The sequence below is a fragment of the Acomys minous genome, assembly GCF_964271855.1.
Source record: "Acomys minous genome assembly, chromosome: 14".
Lineage (NCBI taxonomy): Eukaryota > Metazoa > Chordata > Mammalia > Rodentia > Muridae > Acomys > Acomys minous.
Genome location: NC_140496.1, coordinates 55,064,697 through 55,085,795, shown reverse-complemented (window position 1 = coordinate 55,085,795; position 21,099 = coordinate 55,064,697). Strand labels below are relative to the sequence as shown.

At 41.5% G+C, this 21,099-nt stretch overlaps 1 protein-coding gene across 1 annotated transcript; it reads left to right on the top strand.

Moving 5' to 3' along the window:
- Nucleotides 1-3,515: 3,515 nt before the first annotated feature.
- On the top strand, nucleotides 3,516-4,475 carry LOC311582477 (olfactory receptor 5V1-like; the record flags this gene model as incomplete). The annotated part of the gene is made up of 1 exon (XM_084755640.1): nucleotides 3,516-4,475. One exon carries the CDS (start codon nucleotides 3,516-3,518, stop codon nucleotides 4,473-4,475), a length of 960 nt encoding a protein of 319 aa, XP_084611766.1.
- Between the last annotated feature and the right edge of the window lie 16,624 nt (nucleotides 4,476-21,099).

Genomic DNA, 21,099 nt, shown 5'->3' with positions numbered 1-21,099 from the left:
CCTGGGGTCAAGAATTAAGCCTAGGGCTTCAGGCTTGTTCCACCACTGACATACATGCAGCATTTTTGTTCTTTCATTTGTTTTCTTTTTCTTGCCATTTGTACATTCTTCTTTCAGCTGATTCTCTCCATACACATTTCTTCCCCCAACTCTCTGCATTCCTTTCTGGCTCGCACCCTTCTGTGGCTGGGATTTCCCTGCCCCCTTCCATGTCTCACGTGTGCAATTGTCTGTCCCACTCCCTCCCCAGTTCCCTGGCCTCCACTGTCAAGCGTTCCCACATAGACACACATATTTAACAGTTAGCAGGCAGGATGCCCATATGAGTGAACATGTGCAGGGTTTTTCTTTCTGAGCTGGAGTCCCCTTGCTTGATACATTTCCACTTCTATCTACTTTCTTGAAGGTTTTCGTTTTCTTTATGGCTGAATAAGATTTTATGGTGTACCAGCAACAAATTTTCATTATTTATTCAACCACTGGTAGACATCTAGGCTGCTTCCATTTCCCAACTGTTGTGATTGGTGTGGCAATGGACACGACATACAAGTATCTGAGTGCTGGTCCATAGGGTATAGAGTCCTTTAGTACATGTCTGGCAGTGGCATAGCTAGGTTATATGGTAGCTTTATTATCAGTTTTTTGAGAAGCCTCCACATTGACTTCCACAGTAGCTGCACCAAATTTACATGCCCACTAACAATGAGTAAGTATTCGTTTTTTCCCTACATCCTTACCAACGCATAGCTCTTTGGATCGTTTTCCCCTTTGGCCTTATTTCTTTTTTCTGTTATTGGGATGTGTATGCGTGCATGTATGTGTTGTGTGTGTGTGTGTGTGTGTGTGTGTGTGTGTGTGTGTGTGTGAGAGAGAGAGAGAGAGAGAGAGAGAGAGAGAGAGAGAGAGAGAGAGGGAATGTATGTGTGTCTATGTGACTGTCTGTATACATACATACAACCTACTAAGTCCATTTAGTGTTTTGTTGGTTTGGTTTAGCTTGGTTTTTGGCATCTGGTTTTTTGGGTGCTGTTGTTTGAGACAGGGTTTCTCTGTGGAGCCCTGGCTGTTCTGTAACTCACTCTGTAGACCAGGCTGGCCTCGAACTCAGAGATCCACTTGCCTCTTCCTTCTAGGTACTGGATCGAAGGTGTGTGTCACCTCCACCCTGCATCTTTTAGTGTTCTCGTTTATATTTATGCTTTTACAGTTGACCACTTGGTGTTGGATAGCCGGTCGGGGGTTCGTCCACGGAGAAGACTGATTCTCTCAGCAGTCCACAATTTTCTGTAGCTCTTCATCTAGGAGTGGAACTCCACCAGGCCCTGTAACATTTGCTACCTCTGCATCCTTTTCTCCTGCAACAACATCAAACTCCACAGTCTCTCCATCTCCTACAGTGTGCAGGTGCTTGCTGGGGTTGTTCTTCTTTATGGCAGTCTGGTGTACAACTACGTCTTCCTTGGTGTCGTTCCTGTTGATGAAATTGTATCCATTCCTTACGTTGAACCATTTTACTGTTCCCAATACCTTCATTGTGATGACCTTCTTGTCCCTGGTAGCACCTGGGGGGGGGCAGCAGGAGGCTACCAGGTCCACACTCTGCTTCCTCTACTGGTGGAGCATCATCTTCAGCCTTCTAGCCCAATATCTCTGACAGACATAGTTTCAAGGCAGGAATTATTGAGGACTTGTTTACCTTGTCTTGGCAGAGTTTGGCCATCGACATCTGCCTGCATCTAAGCTTGCCCATTCTTAGGCAGAGTTCTGTCGGTGGCAGAGACGAGGACATTTTGTCCAGTGACTGGTTTGCCACATTTGAAACCATCTGCATAAGGAGGTTCTTTGATCATCTTCTTTGAGGTAAGCTGAGTGGTGCCAGGAGATAGCTTGTTTTGTTGTCAAATAATCTTTAGAATAATAAAAACATCTTTAAATGCCATATTCTGTAGGTCTCTGAGGCTTTTGAAGACCTTATTTAACTATTTTACCTTATCTATTTATAGAATCATATCTATCTGCTAGACCTAGGATATATATTCTTGTGAAAAAATTAAACTAGTTTTTGACATGACCATGATTTGCATCAATATACAAAATTATATACCAATGAATGAAAAATAACCTTATTTGTGAGTAACAATTAAGGCCTTGGGTTGAGGAGTAGATTCAATAATCTACATTTTGTTCTATCCTCCCTCAATATTTCTATATTCCCTTTTTTCTTTTCAGCTCCTATTTCCTTACCTATGAAGGAAAGATAAAGGAAAAGAGAGATGTCTCTAAGTCCAACCTAGTTTTCTCTCTGTCTAAGACCTTGTGCCTCTTCAAAGGTATTATTTGCCCTAAATCAGCCTGAAGAAACCTTAAGAGAATGGCATCCCAGTTTCTCTCAGGGAGGTTGGGCAGGTTTCTATTTGCTCTCTTGGGCTACAGACACTTATTTTCATTGGGAGGTGGTTATAAATGATTATTGGGCTTAGCAGGAATTGATTTCTTAAATATACTTCCTAGGTTGTCAGTGCAACTATATAGGCTGGAACTGTTTGGTATTTGCAATCCTCTGGTGAATTGCTAGGGACTTTCTATACATAAAATCGTATAATCTGTGATGAGAGATAGTTTGATCTCATCTTCTCCACTTTGAAAAGCTGTGCTGTTAGTGTTTTACAGTTTCAAGTTGTAATCAAGACATTACATGAAGGTTGGGTAAGTAACTCAGAAGTATAGTGCTTGCTATGCAAGTGTGAGAGCCTGAGTTCAACCCCCACACCCAAATAAAAAGTCGAATACTGTTGGCAGGCACATGTATTCCCAGTTAGGGGTGAAGAGACCCAGGAAACTCCTTAGAGCTCATGGAACAGCCAGTCTAGCCTAATGGGCCAACTCAAGGTCCCAGTGAAAGCCCCTGCCTGAAAAAGCAAGGTGAGTCGTTCCAAAGAAACTACGCTTATGATTGACTTGTGGCTTCTATGTACATGCACTGTAAGTACACACACACACACACACACACACACACACACACACACACACACACACACACACACACACATTCATACACACTATGGGTAAAGTAGAAAAAAGACCCTACTACAGTGCAAGGCATTGAGGAGAACACTATTCTGGTCGACTGAATTCACGCAATTTCCTTTAGGTTTTTGGAATGAAAACATATCTTTTAGAGAAAAACTAGATGCTTACAAAAAAGAATACTAACAAAGGGATGGTATTAGACCTGGAGACAATGAGTTGACAACAATGAAACCACAGAGAGATTAGTGTTGACTGTAAGTGTGTTTCCATTTATTCCCATCCCTCACCAGCCATGCAAGTTTGTAGGAAACTCTGGGGTTAGAAATAGGTTATTATAACAATCACTTTAAGACTAGGCCCACAGGCAACCACCATCCAGACTCTGCTATGCGTCCTTATTGGAGATGGCTCTGGCACTTTAAAATCTATTTGACAGTGTCTTGAGTACATATTTACGCTGTGTGCTTTACTCTCCGTTGGTAGCAATGACTCCACTTGAAACGAGCAATCGAACGCACGTCACACAATTCATCTTCTTGGGATTTTCCAACCACCCCAGACTACAGGGCATCTTCTTCCTGGTCTTCCTGGCTATTTACCTGACAACTCTCCTGGGAAACACACTCATAATGATGGCCACCAGGGTCAGCCCTGCTCTCCACACTCCAATGTACTATTTTCTCAGCAACTTGAGCTTCCTAGACATCTGCTACACGTCCACCACCATTCCAGTCATGCTGGTAAACTTCTTCAGAGAGAAGAAGACCATCTCCTATGAGGGCTGTCTCTCTCAGATCTTCTTTTTTGTGACATGTGCTGGCACAGAGGGTGTCCTGTTGGCTGCCATGGCTTATGACCGCTATGTGGCCATTTGCCGCCCTCTTCAGTATCCCATTCTCATGAGTGTGAAGGTCTGTGCCAGCTTGGTGGCCGGGTCCTGGCTGTGTGGCTTGGTGAATTCTGTGACTCACACAGCACTGACAGCCACACTCACTCTGTGTGGACCCAACCAGATCAGCCACTTTCTCTGTGACATCCCACTGCTCCTGAAGCTGTCCTGCTCAGACACCTCTGTCAACGAGTCTGTGCTCCACGTGGCCAGTGCCACCATTGGCCTGAGCCCCTGCCTGTTCACTGCAGGCTCCTACGTGCTCATCATCTCTGCCATCCTTAGGATGCCCTCTGCTCAGGGCAGGAGAAAGGCCTTCTCCACCTGCGCCTCACACCTCACTGTGGTGGTAGTTTTCTTTGGAACAGCCAACTTCAACTATGACAGACCCAGTGAAGGTTACTCCCTGGACATGGACATCCTGGTGTCTGTGTTCTTCTGTGTTGTGACCCCCATGCTGAACCCCCTCATCTACAGCCTGAGAAACAAGGAGGTCAAGGGTGCTCTCCAGAAGCTTACTAAAAAACATGGATTCTCTAATGAGAACAGAAAATAGATTGTCTGTCTTTCTTTTTATTCTTTCTTTTTCCCTTTTTTTGATATATTAAAACATTTTTTTAGTTCTTTGAGAATTTTGTACAATGTGTTTGGATTATATTCAACCCCTGCCCAAATTCCTCCCAGACCCATCCCTTTTCTGTACCTACTCAGTTTTGTGTTCTGTTTTTCTTATATTTAAAATACCCATCAAGTTCAATTTTGTGCTGCTCATATATCTTTGGTTGTGTGTCCTTTCCCTGGTGTGTGGTTGTCTTGTCAAAGGTGGCACTCTTTTTAAAAAGCACCCTGTCTTTCCTTTTCCTGGAAGCTATCAGTTTCCAGTAGCTCCTTGGCTAGTGGTAGAACATTATGGCTATCCTCTCTCTTCATGTTGGGATGTGAGCTGGACTGAGTGTGCACACACCTTGTGCATGCATGCTGTCACAACCACTATATGCTCATATATGTGAGTTCCTTTCTCCAAGAGCCTGGGCTGAGAATCTGGTCACAGAGTTTTCTTCAGCTTTCTGGAGACTAGCTGAGGAAGGCTCTCTCCCGACAACCAGTCACAAGGAAGGCCTCCTTAGCAGGGAGGCAGCTTTCTGGCCAGATACCCCAGCTTGAGGGGGTACAGGGTGGCCTTGTGCTTAACCAGGGTTGAGACAATGGAAATCTGTGTCCCTTCTAGTGGGGGAAAGGAGCCTCGGATTGTAAAAGGCCAGGTAACCAACCACACTTGGTTAAAATACAGTCAAGAGTCAAAGAGCTAGATTTTAATTCACTAAGCTTTTTAAAAAATATTTTATTAATTTATTCATATTACATCTCAATTGTTATCCCATCCCTTGTATCCTCCCATTCCTCCCTCCCTCCTTCCCTCCCACTTTCCCCCTACTCTCCTCCCCTATGACTGTGACTGAGGGGGACCTGTATATGCTCATAGGCTATCAAGTCTCTTCTTGGTAGCCTGCTATCCTTCCTTTGAGTGCCATCAGGCCTCCCCATCCAGGGGACGTGGTCAAATATGGGGCACCAGGGTTCATGTGAAAGTCAGTCCCCACTCTCCACTCAGCTGTGGAGAATGTCCTGTCCATTGGCTAGACTGGGTAGAAGTTTGAAGTTTACTGCATGTTTTGTCCTTGGCTGGTGCCATAGTTTGAGCAGGACCCCTGGGCCCAGATCCACCAGTCATGATGTTCTTCTTGTAGGTTTCTAGGACTTTCTGGCCTAATTCACTAAGCTTAATGATAAAAGAAAGACAAAGACAGGGAGCTACGGAGGGAGAAACGGGGAGTGCATGCCTTTGGGTTTTTCAATCAAGGGTATCTGAATTGCAGGAGCCACACCCAGGACACCTGTGGGGCTTGTCTCCAGGGCAGCTTTGATATGTATTTCTTCTAAGAGCCAGCTTTTGACACCTTTTGGTCTAAGGTTTGCTTTGGAAAAGTCCCTGCAAGGAACTAGCCTTTAACACATTTTGAGGTCTGGTGAGCTGTTGTCAGTAGGGGGTACACTTACCTATTTCCAAGCATGAAGCTTACCAGGAGGGAGTGTCTCCTCCACCTACAGACAAAGGCCCACACATATATGCATCTTCCCAACTATGTCTGGAAGACACTGTTTCCTTGTAGCCATCCACCATCCCTGACTCTTATTCTCCATCTGTCTCCTCTTCTACAATGATCTCCGAGCTTTTGGGGGGAAGCAATGTGATACAGATGTCCCATTTGTGTTCAGCATCCTAAAACCTTTAGTTCTTTGCACCTTGACCAGCTATGGGTATTGATATTAATCGCTGTCTGCTGAAAATAGAAGTTTGCTGATGAGGGTTGAGAGATGCATTTATTTAGGTCTATAATGGTAAGTAATTAGGAACTGATTCAATACTATGTCCTTGTAACAGACTACTAGTAGTAAGTTATTTCCTAAGGCCTATGATCTACCTAACCACAGGAAGGTCTTGTCCCAATAGTGACTCTGGGAATGGGTTTTAGCTTATAGACCAGACCTATATCCAATAAGAAAGAGATTGGTTATTTGTATAATATTTGTGCCACTATCACACCAGATTGTATGTCATCCCAGGCCAGCTGTATTTACCACTCTCAGGGTTCACAGCTAAGTAGTATTGGTGTTTACTCTTTACCTTCAATAGCATGCATTTTAGCATTATTAAAGTCCTCCAGTAGGAATGAAGCTTCCAGGTCCATACCAGCTTGATATCTCTATATTCTATGTCTCAAGTTTGTGGTGTCTTCTACAATAGCATCCTATTATCAAACTCTGGATGGTAATCAATAGCGTTGGCAATAGCCTGTAATATTTGGAGGTCTATGGGACATTACTGGTCAACAATTGCTGAAGAGGTAACCCATTCCTGGCACTGGGTTTTCTATTTGTTAGCCTTTTATTGGCATGTTTTAACTTTGCAAACTAATGTGTTTCATTATAACTTTTTATACATGCATGTAACATATTTTGCTGATATATACTCCCCTATAATATTGTCTTTATTTTTTTTTTCTTTTTCATTTCTCCTTAAGCCAGGGTTTCATGTACCTCCAACTCACTATGTAGCCAAGGATAATCTTGAACACCTGATCTTCCCATCTCCACCTCTGGAGTGCTGGTGTTGTGGGCCTACAAGCTGAGCTACATCTTTGCCCTCTATAATCTTTTCCATCTCCTTTCTCCCTCTCATTTCTGTCTCCCCATTCCAAAAATATGATAGTTGTGTTTATAAGTCTGTTTTATTTCTTTTAATATGATGGTTTTCTGTTCAGTTCATTTTCCTGAAAACAACAGAATTTCCTTCTTTACTGCTGACTGAAACTTCATTCTATATATATGCCATGTTTTCTTTATCCATTCATCTGTTGGGCACCTAGGCTAATTCCACGACTTGGCTCTTTGAATAGTGCTTTAATAAACATTGGCATAAGTAAACTTTCAGAGACATAAGGACAAGTTGTAGAGGCTTTCCTCGACAAAGTTTGAGAGATCTCTGGCTGATCATCACTGCCCTTAAATATTATGTATGGTCCAGGTGTAATTTTGCCTTAAACCTACTTTCAAATCTGCTTTTTCTCTTTAGGAAAAACTGTCTTTCTCTTTATTTTGCAGCCTTAATGAAATTTACACTGAAAAACTTTTCCCCAACAGAATATTGAAAAAAGGCATCTGGCTTAAGGCTTGAGACAATGAGAGCCTTGGTCTGACTGTGAGTAGTCAGGCAAAAACTGCTGGAAAAAAAGTTAGGACCTTGACATAACAGTACCTGGCTAGATGTTGTTAGCTGTAGAAAAGTTTCTTTAGAATCTGCTTTGAGAGCAATAGAAGGTAGGCTTGGAATGTCATGCCTTACAGATACTTTACAATAAAGGACCCCTTGGCAGTTATCTTAAGCTTGGTTTGGGACTGGAAGCAAGTCAAGTTCTCTGTGTTGAGAATATTTAGTTCAAGTTATGTTGCTATGACAGTCATGTAAGCACAATACCTTTAGCCAGGGGAAATTTATGATTAAACTTTCCTGATCATTGTTTAAGAAATAATAATCAGGTCAATTGCTTGGATATTGATTGATTTTTGCTCTATGCTTTATTGTAGGTTATACAGAACTGCTTGTATTTCTTTGTTGGATTGTTTTCTTGTTCTGTTGATTTTTAAAGGCTGTATTGCTTGTGAAAGATGAGAAAATCATGATGTAATCTGTAATGAAAAAAAATTGAACTTCACTTTAAATAAAGTACTGGGATTGGCTCATGGAGTAACAAACAAGGAAGGAAAGCAGAGGAGAAATAAAGTTCTTTTGGTTTATAAGTCTTTTCAGTTTGCACCGCATGTGCCCGGGTCTCAGTATTTTTTTTTCCTGTGTTCCTCAAGCTCTTCTCAACAACTAGTTCTTCTAGCTAGTTGTTCACCAACAGTTGATTGAACTTCTGAGCCTTTCCACATCACTAACATCTGCCTGTAGCCACCTCCCTGATGGCCTATTTTAGACTACCAGTATCATAGGAAAATGATAGGCTCTCCTAATCCACTGCCTCCCTTCTCCAAATTTTAGAAAAATTTTCAAGTTCTGGAAATTTGCTTAATTTAAGATAATCAGAAACATTTCAGCTATATTTCTAACAATGATCACTGTGTACAGTGTTTCTTGACAACTGTGCTGTCCTAGCCCATCAGGACAGACAATAAGACCTGTGTTCAACAGTACACAGGTTGGATACTCATGTATTCTGTGTCCTCCAATCCTATTGAAATATTTATGTTGCTTTTCTTTCCAAAACCCTATAGTACAAATCTCTTCAATTTCTCCAATTTTTGCAGCCACAATTAATATGTGTGAAGTGTTATAACAAATGTAATTTTGATTGGTGTTTCCATGATACCCCATGAAGTCTTTATTGTATACCCATGAAAACCCTATGTCTATACTCTGGGTGTATTGATAGTCCTAATATGGATTTTTCATGTCAATGAAATAATAGGCACTTTATAGGTCTGATTTTTTTCTCTTAAAAATGAGGTTTTCAAGTTTTATCCATATCAGATTGGAGTTATATCTCTGGAATATCAGGTCCTAATGATCAATGAATCTAAAGTAGTTTTATTACTTTGTTTTGTTCTTTACCTTATTCACTTTACTATTTGAAAAACGGGAAATAAATGTTTTTATTAATTTATTAAGATTAAGTCTAAATTGTTTTCCACTCACTTGTATCCTCCTGTTCCTCCCTCCCTCCCGCTTTCACCCTATTCCCCTCCCCTAGGTCTGTGACCAGAGGGGACTTCCTTCCCCACCATATGGTCATAGGCCATCAAGGCTCATCTTGGTAGCCTGCTAATCCATTCTCTGAGTGCCACTAGACCCCCCCCACACCAAGCAGAAGTGGTCAAATATGGGGCACCAGAGTTTATGTCAGAGTCAGTCCCTGCTCTCCACACAACTGTGGAGAGTGTCCTGTCCATTGGCTAGATCTGAGTAGGAGTTCAATGTTTACTGCATGTATTGTCCATGGTTGGTGCTGTAGCCTGAGCAGACCCCCCTGGGTCCAGATCCTCCACCTGTCATGGTATTGTTTTTGTAGGTTTCTAGGACCTTCTGGATCCTTCTATTTCCTCATTCTCCCATAATTCTCTCACCCAGAGTCCCAATAGGAAGTCCTCACATCTATCCCAATCTCCTGGTAAGTGAAGACTTTCATGGGACATCCTTTTTGGGCTAGTGTCCAATTATAAGTGAATATATACCATATGAGTCTTTCTGCATCTGGGTTAACTCACTCAGTATGATCATTTCTAGTTCCATGCATTTGTCTGCAAATTTCAGGATTTCCTTGTTTTTAATAGCTGAGTAGTATTCCATAGTGTAAATGTACCATGCTTTCTTTATCCATTCTTCGACTGTGGGACATTTAGGTTGTTTCCAGGTTCTGGCTATTACAAATAAGGCTGCCATTTATGAACATGGCTGAACATATGTCCTTGTAGTGTGGTGGAGCATCTTCTGGGTATATTCCAAGGAGTAGAATATCTGGGTCTTGAGGTAGCTCTATACCCAGTTTTCTGAGAAAGTTCCAGATAGATTTCCAAAGTGGTTGTACAAGTTTGTATTCCCACCAGCAACAAAGTAGTGTTTCCCTTTCTCCACATCTTCACCAGCATGTGCTGTCACTTGAGTTTTCAATCTTAGCCATTATGATGGTTGTAAGATGGAATCTCAGATACAAGGCATTATTTCAATCTTATTGTATCTGTTGAAGCTTGCTTTGTGACCTACTATGTGATTTGTTTTGGAGAAGGTTCTATGCTGTGCTGAGAAGAAGGTATACTCCTTTGTGTTTGGGTGAAAAGTTCTGTAGATATCTGCTAGATCCATTTGATTCATGATGTTGATTAGTGTCATTATTTCTTGGTTTAGTTTCTATTTCAATGACCTTCCCTTTGGTGAAAGTGGGGTGTTGAAGACTCCCACTATTAATGTGTGGGGATCAATGTGTGGTTTAAGCTTTGTTAATAGTTCTTTTCAAATGTGGGTGCCTTGTATTGGGAGCATAGATGTTTAGAATTGTGATGTCATCTTGGTAGACTTTACCTTTGATGAGTATGAAGTGACCTTCTTCATCTCTTTTGATTAGTTTTGTTTGGAAGTCTATTTTATTAGATATTAAAATGGCTACACCAGCTTGCTTCCTGTGTCTGTTTGCCTGGAATACTTTTTTCCAGCCCTTTACCCTGCAGTAATGTCTATCCTTATGGCTGAGATGTGATTCTTGAATGCAGAAGAATGTTGGGTCTTGTTTATGCATCCATTCAGTTAGTCTGTGCCTTTTTATTGGAGAATTGAGACCACTGATGTTGAAGTATATTAATGACCAGTGACTGTTAAGTTCCTTGATTTTGATGTTAGTTGCAGTAGAGTGTTTGTATGGTTATATTTTTGCGACATTGTAGTTATCTTTTTCCAGTGTACTTCTGGGTGTAGCTTGTCACTTTGGGTTGAAGGTTTCCTTCTAGTAACTTGTGTAAGGCCAGATTTGTGGATAGATACTGTTTGAATTTATTTTTTTCATGAAATATTTTGTTTTCTCCATCAATGATTATTGATAGTTTCACTGGGTATAGTAGTCTGACTTGGTATCTATGATCTCTTGGGGTTTGTAGGACCTCTGTCCAGGCCCTTCTGGCATTTATGGTCTCTTCTGAGAAGTCAAGTGTAATTCTGATAGGTTTGCCATCACTTATCCTTTTCCCCTTTCCACTTTTAATATTTTTTCTTTGTTCTGTATATTTTGTGTTTTTATTATTATGTGGCAAGAAGATTTTCTTTTCTGGTCTGTTCTATTTGGTGTTCTGTAGGCCTCTTGTATGTTTATATGCATCTCCTTCTTTAAATTGGGGAAATTTTTTCTATGATTTTGTTGAAGACATTTTCTGGGCCTTGGAGTCAGATGTCTTCTCTTTCCTCAATGCCTATTATCCTCAGGTTTCATTTTTTTTAATGGTGTCCTTCATTTCTTGGATGTTTTATGTCAGGAATTTTTCAGATTTAGCATTTTCTTTGATGGTTGCTTCAAGTTCTATGATTGTGTCTTCTAGTCCTGAGATTCTTTCCTCCATCTCTTAGATTCTGTTTAGAAGCTCACTTCTGTGTTTCTTGATTTCTTCTCTAAGATCTCTTGCTCCCATTTTTCTTCTGTCTGTGCCTTTATCATTGTTTCCATTTTCATCTTTAGATCTTGAACTGTTTTATTGCTTTCCTTCATCTGATTGTTTGTATTTTACTGAATTTCTTCCAGGGTCTCTCTATAGGCCTTTTTAATGTCTTCTACCTGTTTGGCTGCATCTTCCTGCATTTGTTTATGCATCTTATTTGTTTCTTCCATTATCGTCTTCATTACTAAGGATTTGAGGTCATTTTCTTATATTTCAATTGTGTTTGAGTTCTCAGGGTTGCTTTCTTTGGGATGGCTGGGATCTGCAGATGCCATAGTGTTTTGGGTTTTGTTGTTTGCATTCTTATACTGGCCTTTAGTCATCTTGCTGTCTCCAATGTTGGGAGGTACTTCTGGTGTGCTTCACTGGCCATTGAGAGCAGATAGCCAGTGAGTGATTATAGGTCGAGGGCCCTTGCCTGTGGGGATCAAGGAATTCTTCCCTGAAACGGGCAGGTGATCTGGTTTCCCCTTCAGGAGACTTTGTTCCACATCTTAGACTCCCCAAGTCATCAGAGGTAGCCTTCTGTCTGGTCCCATTCAGATCTCACAGCTGAAACAATTTAGTCCCACTGTGTTAGAGGTCACTGTTTAGTTTTCTGTCCTGGCCCCCTCAGAGCTGCCCAGCCTCTTCTAAGAGTGTGGGAGACCCTGCCAGGCTGTGGCACCAGGCTAGGCAGGGTTCTATCTGCCCAATTGTGCAGGATTGGTCTGCTGTGGCCGGTAGCTAGGTTCCTGTCTGGTTACATTCAGACTGTGCCACTGTGGCTGGGTAAGGTGTTCACAGCCACCTGGGCTTCTGTGTGGCCCCTGGGGCTTTCTGTGGATTGTGGAAGGGCAGGGGGAGTGGTCAGAGGACAGATCTACCGGTTTCCCTGAGATTTTCCCAGGCCAGGAGCTCTGGTGCTTCACTGCCCAGAGTTTAGTCCCATATACTGAGTTCGGGTTATAGAGCCTGGCTGCAGTTTGCAGGTGGGTTCCAGTCCAGAGTCTGAGGACTGGGCTCCTGTCCTCCGTGGGCCATTGGCTGACCCAGGGCCAGGTCCTCCTGTGGTCTACACTATGCGGGACCCCTCTCACCTACCTAGTGTTCTCAAATTCTTGCAGTCTGTGGCTCCCAGTTAGGTCCCTAGTCTCCGTGCGGTAGATCAGATACAGTACATGATAGGTGCTGCCATCTTGAAATAATAAATGGGGTTTTGAAAGGTATGGGGTGTGTGCGTGTGTGTGTGCATGTGTGTGTGTGTGTGTGCGTGCGTGCGTGCGTGCGTGTGTGTGTGTCAGATTGTCTTGGAGCTAGGGTTACAGATATCTATTAACTGCCAAGTATGATGCTGGGAACCCAAGTTAGGTCTTCAGGAACATCAGTGTACATTCTTAACTGTTAAGTCACCACATGTATCAAAACCATGTTGTTAATGAGGTTGTTGAGCTTTAGATACTTAACTTTTGGCATGGCTTAATGTTTTTATTTGTTTTGCTCAGTAAAATACTTGTAATACTTAAATCCTTACAGGCATCTTCTACACTTGTGCTCCATATAGCTCCTTGATGGCTCTGCCTTTCTATCCTTTAAGTTCCACAGCAAGTAATGCCATCAGCAGGTTGTAAGACACACAGAGGAATTGTAAGTCGGTGTGGATAATGGCACAGTGGGCACTGACAGAGAAGGAAAGAGAGATGGTGTCCAGGTGAGCAGTCCTACCCAGGAATGCTCCAGCTCTGAGACAGCATGCATCCTGTGGTCCTGTGGCTACAAATGCCTGTGTAAGTAAGCACACATTTGCATTTACATCCTCTCTCCAACAGAAGGGGAAGACAGCCTCATGGTTTTAGCTGCCCGTCGCCTCCTAGCAAAAACCTGGTAGGGAACTTCATTTGCCAAGGTCCCCAAAGAGACAAGAAGCTGATCTCCTCACTTCATACAGAGGAAAAATGATTGCCAAGACCTTAATGAATCCAGGAGAGAATTAATTGCTCTTCATTTCTCCAGTTTCTATTCAGGCTGTTGCCCTTGAGTTGTGCTTGCACAGCAAAGAGTCCCAGAACAGCTGCTTAGAGGCAGATTAGATGGGGTGTTCCCAAAAGGTCGGTCCATGGGCCTTTATAAATGGCCATTCTGGAAAACTGGATTGTGAAGGAGGAAAGAGGATTTCCAACTCCTGTTAAGCGATGTACGTGCTCTGGGAAGCATTCAGAATGAAGACTCTCCTTCATGATGCTTGGAGGTCAACTGTCAGCTTTTAGCAAAGAGTATCGTTTCAAGGCAGGTACTAGTTTGAAAAGCAGCAACCACCACACTAAAGCCAGAAACCTAAGGCTTTCAGTAAGAGTCAAGAGTAAGTGCGTTTATGTATTTGCTGTCATTATTGAAAATTATTGCAAGTATCTGTATATACTAACCCTTAAGAAAACATGATGGGATGTTATATGTATTTTCATTACAGTTTTGATGGCATTTATGCAATGGCATTCTCAATATCCTTCTGTGCATGGATTGATTTCAGTAATGGTGCTTATAAAACCAGAGTGGGGCTTACTTCAGAGATCACCTAGTATAAAACCTAAGGGATGCTTACATGCTTTAAGTGTAATAGTAGGAGTGAAAATTTTATTTATGGTAAATAATATGCAATGCTAAGTGAAAAGCAGGGAAGAAAAATTTTTCTATGAAGAAAACATAGACACACATTCCACCAGGGTCCTGTACAGTATGGCAATATATGTACACAAAATTTTTAAGCAAATATAATTGACTTTGTGCAGTTGGGATTAGGAATATATTTATTCACCAACTAAAGAATTTTTCTTTTTATTGAATTTTTTTCATACACTATATTTTGATATTTTCTCCTCCCCAAATTCCTCCCAGACCCTACTTGCTCCTACCTTCCCTCTTCACCTAACTTTATGTTCTCTCACACTCTTTAAAAAACAAAAATAGATTTTTAACCTCCCCGAAAAAAAAAAAACAAGAAACACACACATTCACAAAAATTGGAAGCAAAACACACAAGCAAAAGACCAACAAGACAAAAACAAAACAAAAGAAGAAGCCAAAACAAAGCAAAATGAAACAGAAAGTTTTGCTCAGCTTGGGGTTTCTTCTTTCGCTGAAACACAATGCTGCTTCGGCCATGGGCGTCAAACATCCTGTTAGCATCCATACAGCCCCAAGTTCCCGAATGACTGATTTCACCCCACATCCTTGTTAGACATGCCATCTATCTGCATTCACCCTTAGATTATTTCGTTCTCAACCATTTCTCCCTGAGATGGTTGTTGACTGAGAAAGCAAGGAGCAGAGTGGCTGCCTTCGGTTGGGAACAAAGTCAATGCCACCAGACAATGTCCCCTGGGACCACTGCTCTTGGGAGGGAGCAGACCTAAGTCCTCACAGACCATAGGGACAGAGTGCCACATTTATGTCCATGCCAGGCTTTGCCTCTTCAGGTCTGAATGATACTTGCATGAGAAGCCGCTGAACAGGAATATCCCCAGGCATTCTGCAACCCCTGTCCAAATCATCTGGTGTTCACCCAACGCTGTTCTTAAAGAGCCTGTTGAGGTCTCTCTCCCATCAATGTGCTGGGCAGCTCCTTTTTATTCTTCAAAGATTCCCTGGGTGTCCATTCACACAAGGCCCTTTACAGTTTTTCCATGCAGAGTTGAAAGACCCAAGTTAAGACCTCAAGGAGCTCACACTGAAGATGGAATGTGGGGCTTCAGGCAGGGAACCCGCACACTGTTCCTGGAGGTAGTCAAGTAGGAGCTCTCTAACAAAAGATAAACAAACAATAAGTTTAAGATTGCACAAAATATCACCAAGCGTCACGCCTCATACTGTATTTTATCTTCTTATTAATGGGGTCAAGGACAAATGCCAGGTCCTGAGTTTCCTCATAATACTAGCCTAGAGCTGTATTAGACCCTACAATAGAACCTAATAAAGTTGAACCGAGACTTGTTACTATCAAGTAAAGGTTTCGGGGAGGAAGTGAAAGAAAACAAGAATTTACAATCTGAGGAATGTTGTAGCTTGAAGACTTTTACATTATCATGGGAAATAGTCATTTGTCTTCTCTTTCTTCACAGTATTAGGACCAGCACGTTACATAAGGTATAAAGTGCTGGGAGAATTAAATGCTGGGATAAGCTTCTGAGGCAGGATGGAGAAATGTGAATTTGTTAAGATTTTCAACCCAGTAGTTACTAGTAGGTGCAGTTCTGCCTGTTAGATGGGACCAGCCCAGACTCATCACACTACTGTGTGTCGCTTGGACCAGTCACATCAGTACCACCTTCAAGCCCATGAGAACTGCAGGACACTTACACAAACATTCAAGGTGGAGCAGTAGCATTGCAATACCACCTCTGAACATTCCATCTGGTACTCAGTATCCATGTTAAGGGAACTACATAAACAGAGACTGGGCCTGGGGAAAATAGCTCATATGTTCCATAGACTACGTTAGCTTCACTACAAGTGCTTGAAATCACTTCTATTTTTCTGTTAGATAAATTGGTGTACAAGTGAATGTGCGGGGTGTGTCTGTGTGTCTGTGTGCGTGTGTACGCATGTGTGTTTGTATGTATGTGTGTTTAAGTAGGTCAGCAATTTCCTGCGATAAATGAGAATTAGATTTGAAAATTTTTCATCATTGTTTTGCGATATTGGAATAAAATATGAATAGATGTTTCCTTAATGTGCTGTAAGGGTTTCACAGTCACCAGTTTCTCGTCTCGTTCATACCCATTTTGTTTCCTTTGGGGAAATGAACCCCTTAAGGTTAGTCAACAGAAAATCTCATTTATTGCAAAAAAAAATCTAAGACCTTTAGGGTTATTTATTTTCCATAGTTTGTTTATTTTTAGATTTGAAAATTATGCCTAAGTTCAGCACCAACTTTCTATTGAAATTTAAATACTTTAAGCTGCTTAAGGCCCTGAGACTTGGAATGTTTAATGAAAGCTGTGTTGGCCTATTAATCATGAGCACCAGATTCATAGAACCAAAGAAAAGAAGTCCTGGGCTTGAAAACTACAGATGTGTCCAAGTCCACCATTATCCATACCAAAATGTTGTCATATGTCATGATTGCTATGAAATAAGCCCTCGACAAACCCAGTCTCTTTATTGGCAAAAAGGGAATGGTGCATCATAGGCTCTTGTGTAAGCCGAGTGAGTCAAAGCATGTGCAAGTCATAGCTATTAGTCACAGTATTATTAGCTACTGTGTCCTCTATTCTCACTCAATTTAGAAAATCCTGGCTCAATTCAGGTATGTAAAACATATCTTTTCAAAGTAACCCACTGGGTTTTGATTGGATGGCTATACTAAACTCAATTTAACTTTTAAAGAAAAAAGATGTAGTTCTGTTAAACTATCACAGAATACTTTTTTAAAGCCAGGCAGCTACATATACAGACACACTTTAAGAAAGCTCCCTCTCAAATTCTCCTTTCTTGGATACACAGCCTGTATCTGACTGTAGCAGGTGAGGTCACATTCACAGCAGATGACTCAGCTCACTGTCCAGCAGGCACATCCCAAGGGTTGAGTGTGCCTCGGCTGAGTGCTATGGGTAAAGCGTGACATTTGTTGCATTTTGATAATGATAGTTCAACCTAATCCCCCTCTGCTGACAGAATCAGCATCAGAGATAAGGAAAATGGGCTGCATGTTTCCAGCCTCACCTCATCCCTGGCCCAGGAGAAATTAGAGTAGCCAATCAAATCAATGGGGAAAAGCACATGGAGCTAGTGCTGCTTGAAGGATGTCCTCAGGAATGGACCAAACCCAGTTAGCAGTTCCCCACAACTTTACTGTGCAACTTCAGGGACTGTATTCTAACTCCAGAGGCCAATACAGAAGGACTCTAGGTCCGGGGCCAGCCGTGGCTGCGGTAATGACTGGCCTCAAACCAACCAAACAAAAAGAAACATTTACTTCCTTGAACCTGAGTGTTTATTTTCACTTTCCCAGTTTAGCTTTCCACAGCTTGTGTGACCACTTACCCTTAGTAGGATCCAGAGTGGAGGATAAGAACTTTCTAGAGAACACAGCGAATCCTCTAACAGAGGGTGTTCTGTCTGTGTTTTACATGTGGAAAGAATAAACAAAATAAACACCTGCCCCTGATGTTAGAACCACATGAAGTTCATCTGTGCAGCTGACAGAGAACACAGAACAAAACACACATCTGGAGTAAGACTAAGATGGCATGCAGGTCTAAGTGCAGGTTGGGGGTTGACTGGCTGTAACTCAAGGCCAACAAGGGATATGCTCATCCATTAGGGAGATTGCTCAGAGGATGCAGTGCAAACAGCTAACCTAGACAACGTAGTGTTGTTTTCAGTCCTTCCTACGCACATGCATGCTCAGTACTGTTCTTGTAAGTGTTAAAGTCTCAGCTTTCATCTTGGCCTGCCTCTTCAATGGTTCCATCTGCGCTCCCTGGTGCTGTTGCCTTTGAGACAATCAGTTTCTAATTTATATCTGCAGTCCTAGCCTGTCTGGAAGTCAGTTTTGTGAATATTCCACACTGACTAGCATTCAGCATCACTCAAATCTAATCTACTGCATCTTCCTAAACCTACTACATCTCATGGGATGCCCATTTTAACAAGTGATCACAAACTCATCGCTGTCTTCCCCATGCCCTAATGGACTCTAAAGTGGTTCCGAGTTTGTTTGTTTGTTTTTGTTTTCTCCCCAAGCTCTCAAATACTATACTTTTAGTTATGGACCATTTCACATTGCTCTTGTCTTAGCATTCAGACGACTCTCTTGTACTAAATAAAGCAGTTTATATCCAGGACGCTGGAACTAGGAGAGACTCTGGTCATTGAGTTTCACAATTTCATGCAAGATTTAATGAATGGATGGTCATACATTTTCTAGACTTGCAGGATTGTTTGTTTTCATGGTCTCAAAGTTGAAGATTTTCTGAAACTGAAGATGTTTCTCTCAAGGTGTCCCCACTTTCAATTGCCCTCATCTTAAGAGTTGCCTAAGGTGCCTCATTGTTGACACTCTATATTCCTGCTTATTCTACACCAAAGCTTATCTCCCAGGAAGACATCACTCAGCTTCCCATGCAAGAGAGACAATCCTTTCTGAGTCCCCAGAGCAGAAGTCGTTTTTGTTGTCCCCACTGACTTTGTCTAGAAAGGTGGTCCTGACACATCTTCACACATTTTGGTTCTATACTCAGAAAGCTGATTTCCTGCCCCCCGCTCTAGGGTGGCCACCAATGAGGTTCTGCTTAAGTATAACTCACAAGGCTGTTAAGAATTAATATCAAGGTTAATGGCAACCAGCTAGATTGGCTGTCTTACCAGCTCCTGGAAAACTAGCAGGGCTCTTAATGTATGAAGCACACAGTGTGGCAGAGGCTTTCAAAACCCAGAACCTGGAGGCAGCAGTGCAGCTCTCGTGGAAGTTTAGTGGTGTCTCAGAGACCTCAGGGTCCTCACTGCTGTAGCAGTTAAGCCAGCAGTTAAGTCTTTGAGTTATATTTGCCTTAGGTGGACAAATCCACATGTTTTCCTTGAAATCTCCACCATTAGCATTGCCTGGATGGCCAGTTTACCTCCCCTTTGCTATGGTCCAGTGTTCTCAGACAGGACTCAATAAATACACACAACATGCACGTGTTCACACACACACACACACACACACACACACACACACACACACACACACAGCTTTGCATTTGTTACTCAAGTTTGCCTGCCTACCAACCACATTCAATTCCCCAAAGAGGTCATTGTCAGGAAAGAAGTAGCTATCATTATAAAATGTGAGTACTAAATTATGATAGAAAAGAAATAAATGATAGCAAAAAAGAAAGGAAACTGTTAATAACCTTTTTTAAAAAACACCACAAGAAAAAAACCAAAACAAACAATAACAAAAAACTAAGCCTAGGTCCAACCAGTCTTCATAGGAAAACTGCATTAAAAATGGCCTCCTGTTTTTATTTAATTCTTTTTCTCATTTTGAATTTTTCAATTATACTTTTTATTTAGTAAAATTATAAGGATATATATATATTCAACAAAATTAATATACACAACATTTTCCTCAACCTATAACACACCTTCATTCTCTTTTCCAAATAGTACCACTTCCACAGTCTAAAAATAATCACTGTTCTTTCCTGATCATCATAGCATAGTTTAGACTTACCTACTTTTGAACTCCATTTAAAGAAAAATGTAGTATCTATTCTTTTGTGCCTCCTCTCCTCCCAGTCTCACCCTCCCTCCCTCCCTCCCTCCCTCTGCCCTCTCTCCCTCTCCCCTCCTTCTCTATTCCTCATAGAAAGAGAGCCCCTACCCACCCACCCCTGCTCTTCAAGTCACATCAGAAATGAGTCCTCGTCCCCAGTGGCCTGGCAACACAGCCTGGCCAGGAAGAAGTGCAAACAAATCTGAGTGATTGTTCCACTAGAAAGTTCTAAAAGAAACTTTAAAGGAAGTTCTTCAACTATTTTGGCATACCAACAAAAGAAAGATACCTAGAAATTCCTAACTATTTAGCTAGTAAATGATACATTTTAAAATAATTTGTGAGACAAAGAGAACATTTCAGAGAAAACTTTTGAATACTTTGGACTGAGTCAAAATAATCCAGTATGTCAAAAAGCAAAGTTTTTTATGTTAGAAAAGCTTATATTTAGCCAAATATGATGTAACTCTGTGTTTATAATCCCAGAATTCAGGTAGCTGAGGCAGGAAGATTGAAAGTCCAAGGCCATCTTGAGCTACACAGCAAGCTGAGGTTACACAGTGAGAACTTGTCTTTAAATTTTTAAGGGCTGGTGACAAAGCCCAGTGGTACACATTTGCCTGGCATATACAAGACCCTGGGTTTGATTCTTGGCACTGAAAAAGGCCAAGAAAGAAAAACCTGTATATAAAACCAGAAATCCTTAGAGAAAGAGATAAATTAAGATAAAACAGAGCAAAGAAATGACATTATGAGAGAAGCAACAGGAAATATTTAAATAGCCAAAAAGATCATCAAAGATAAACTAGTTCTTTCAAAATATTAGTAATATTCATGAACAATTTATCCAATCTATTTAAAAAGATTAAGACACAAATGATAAGCATCAGGAACAAAAGAGGGGAGGTGGATACTGGCATTACATTAAACAGACGATCATGGACCACTACACACAGTATGCTCATCAGCTCTTCAACATGGGAAACACATGCACACTCACCTGGGAGGAAACAGTCTACATAGTTCTGTGAGCATCTGAAAACTTGAATTTGAAGCTTGAACCCTTCCAAAACACCTACCAAACATACATGACTTAATCAATGAATTTAAGCAAGCATGTAATGAAAACTAGTAAATGTATATACTCTCTGCTAGAAAAGAAACTCCCTAAGATATGTTATATGTG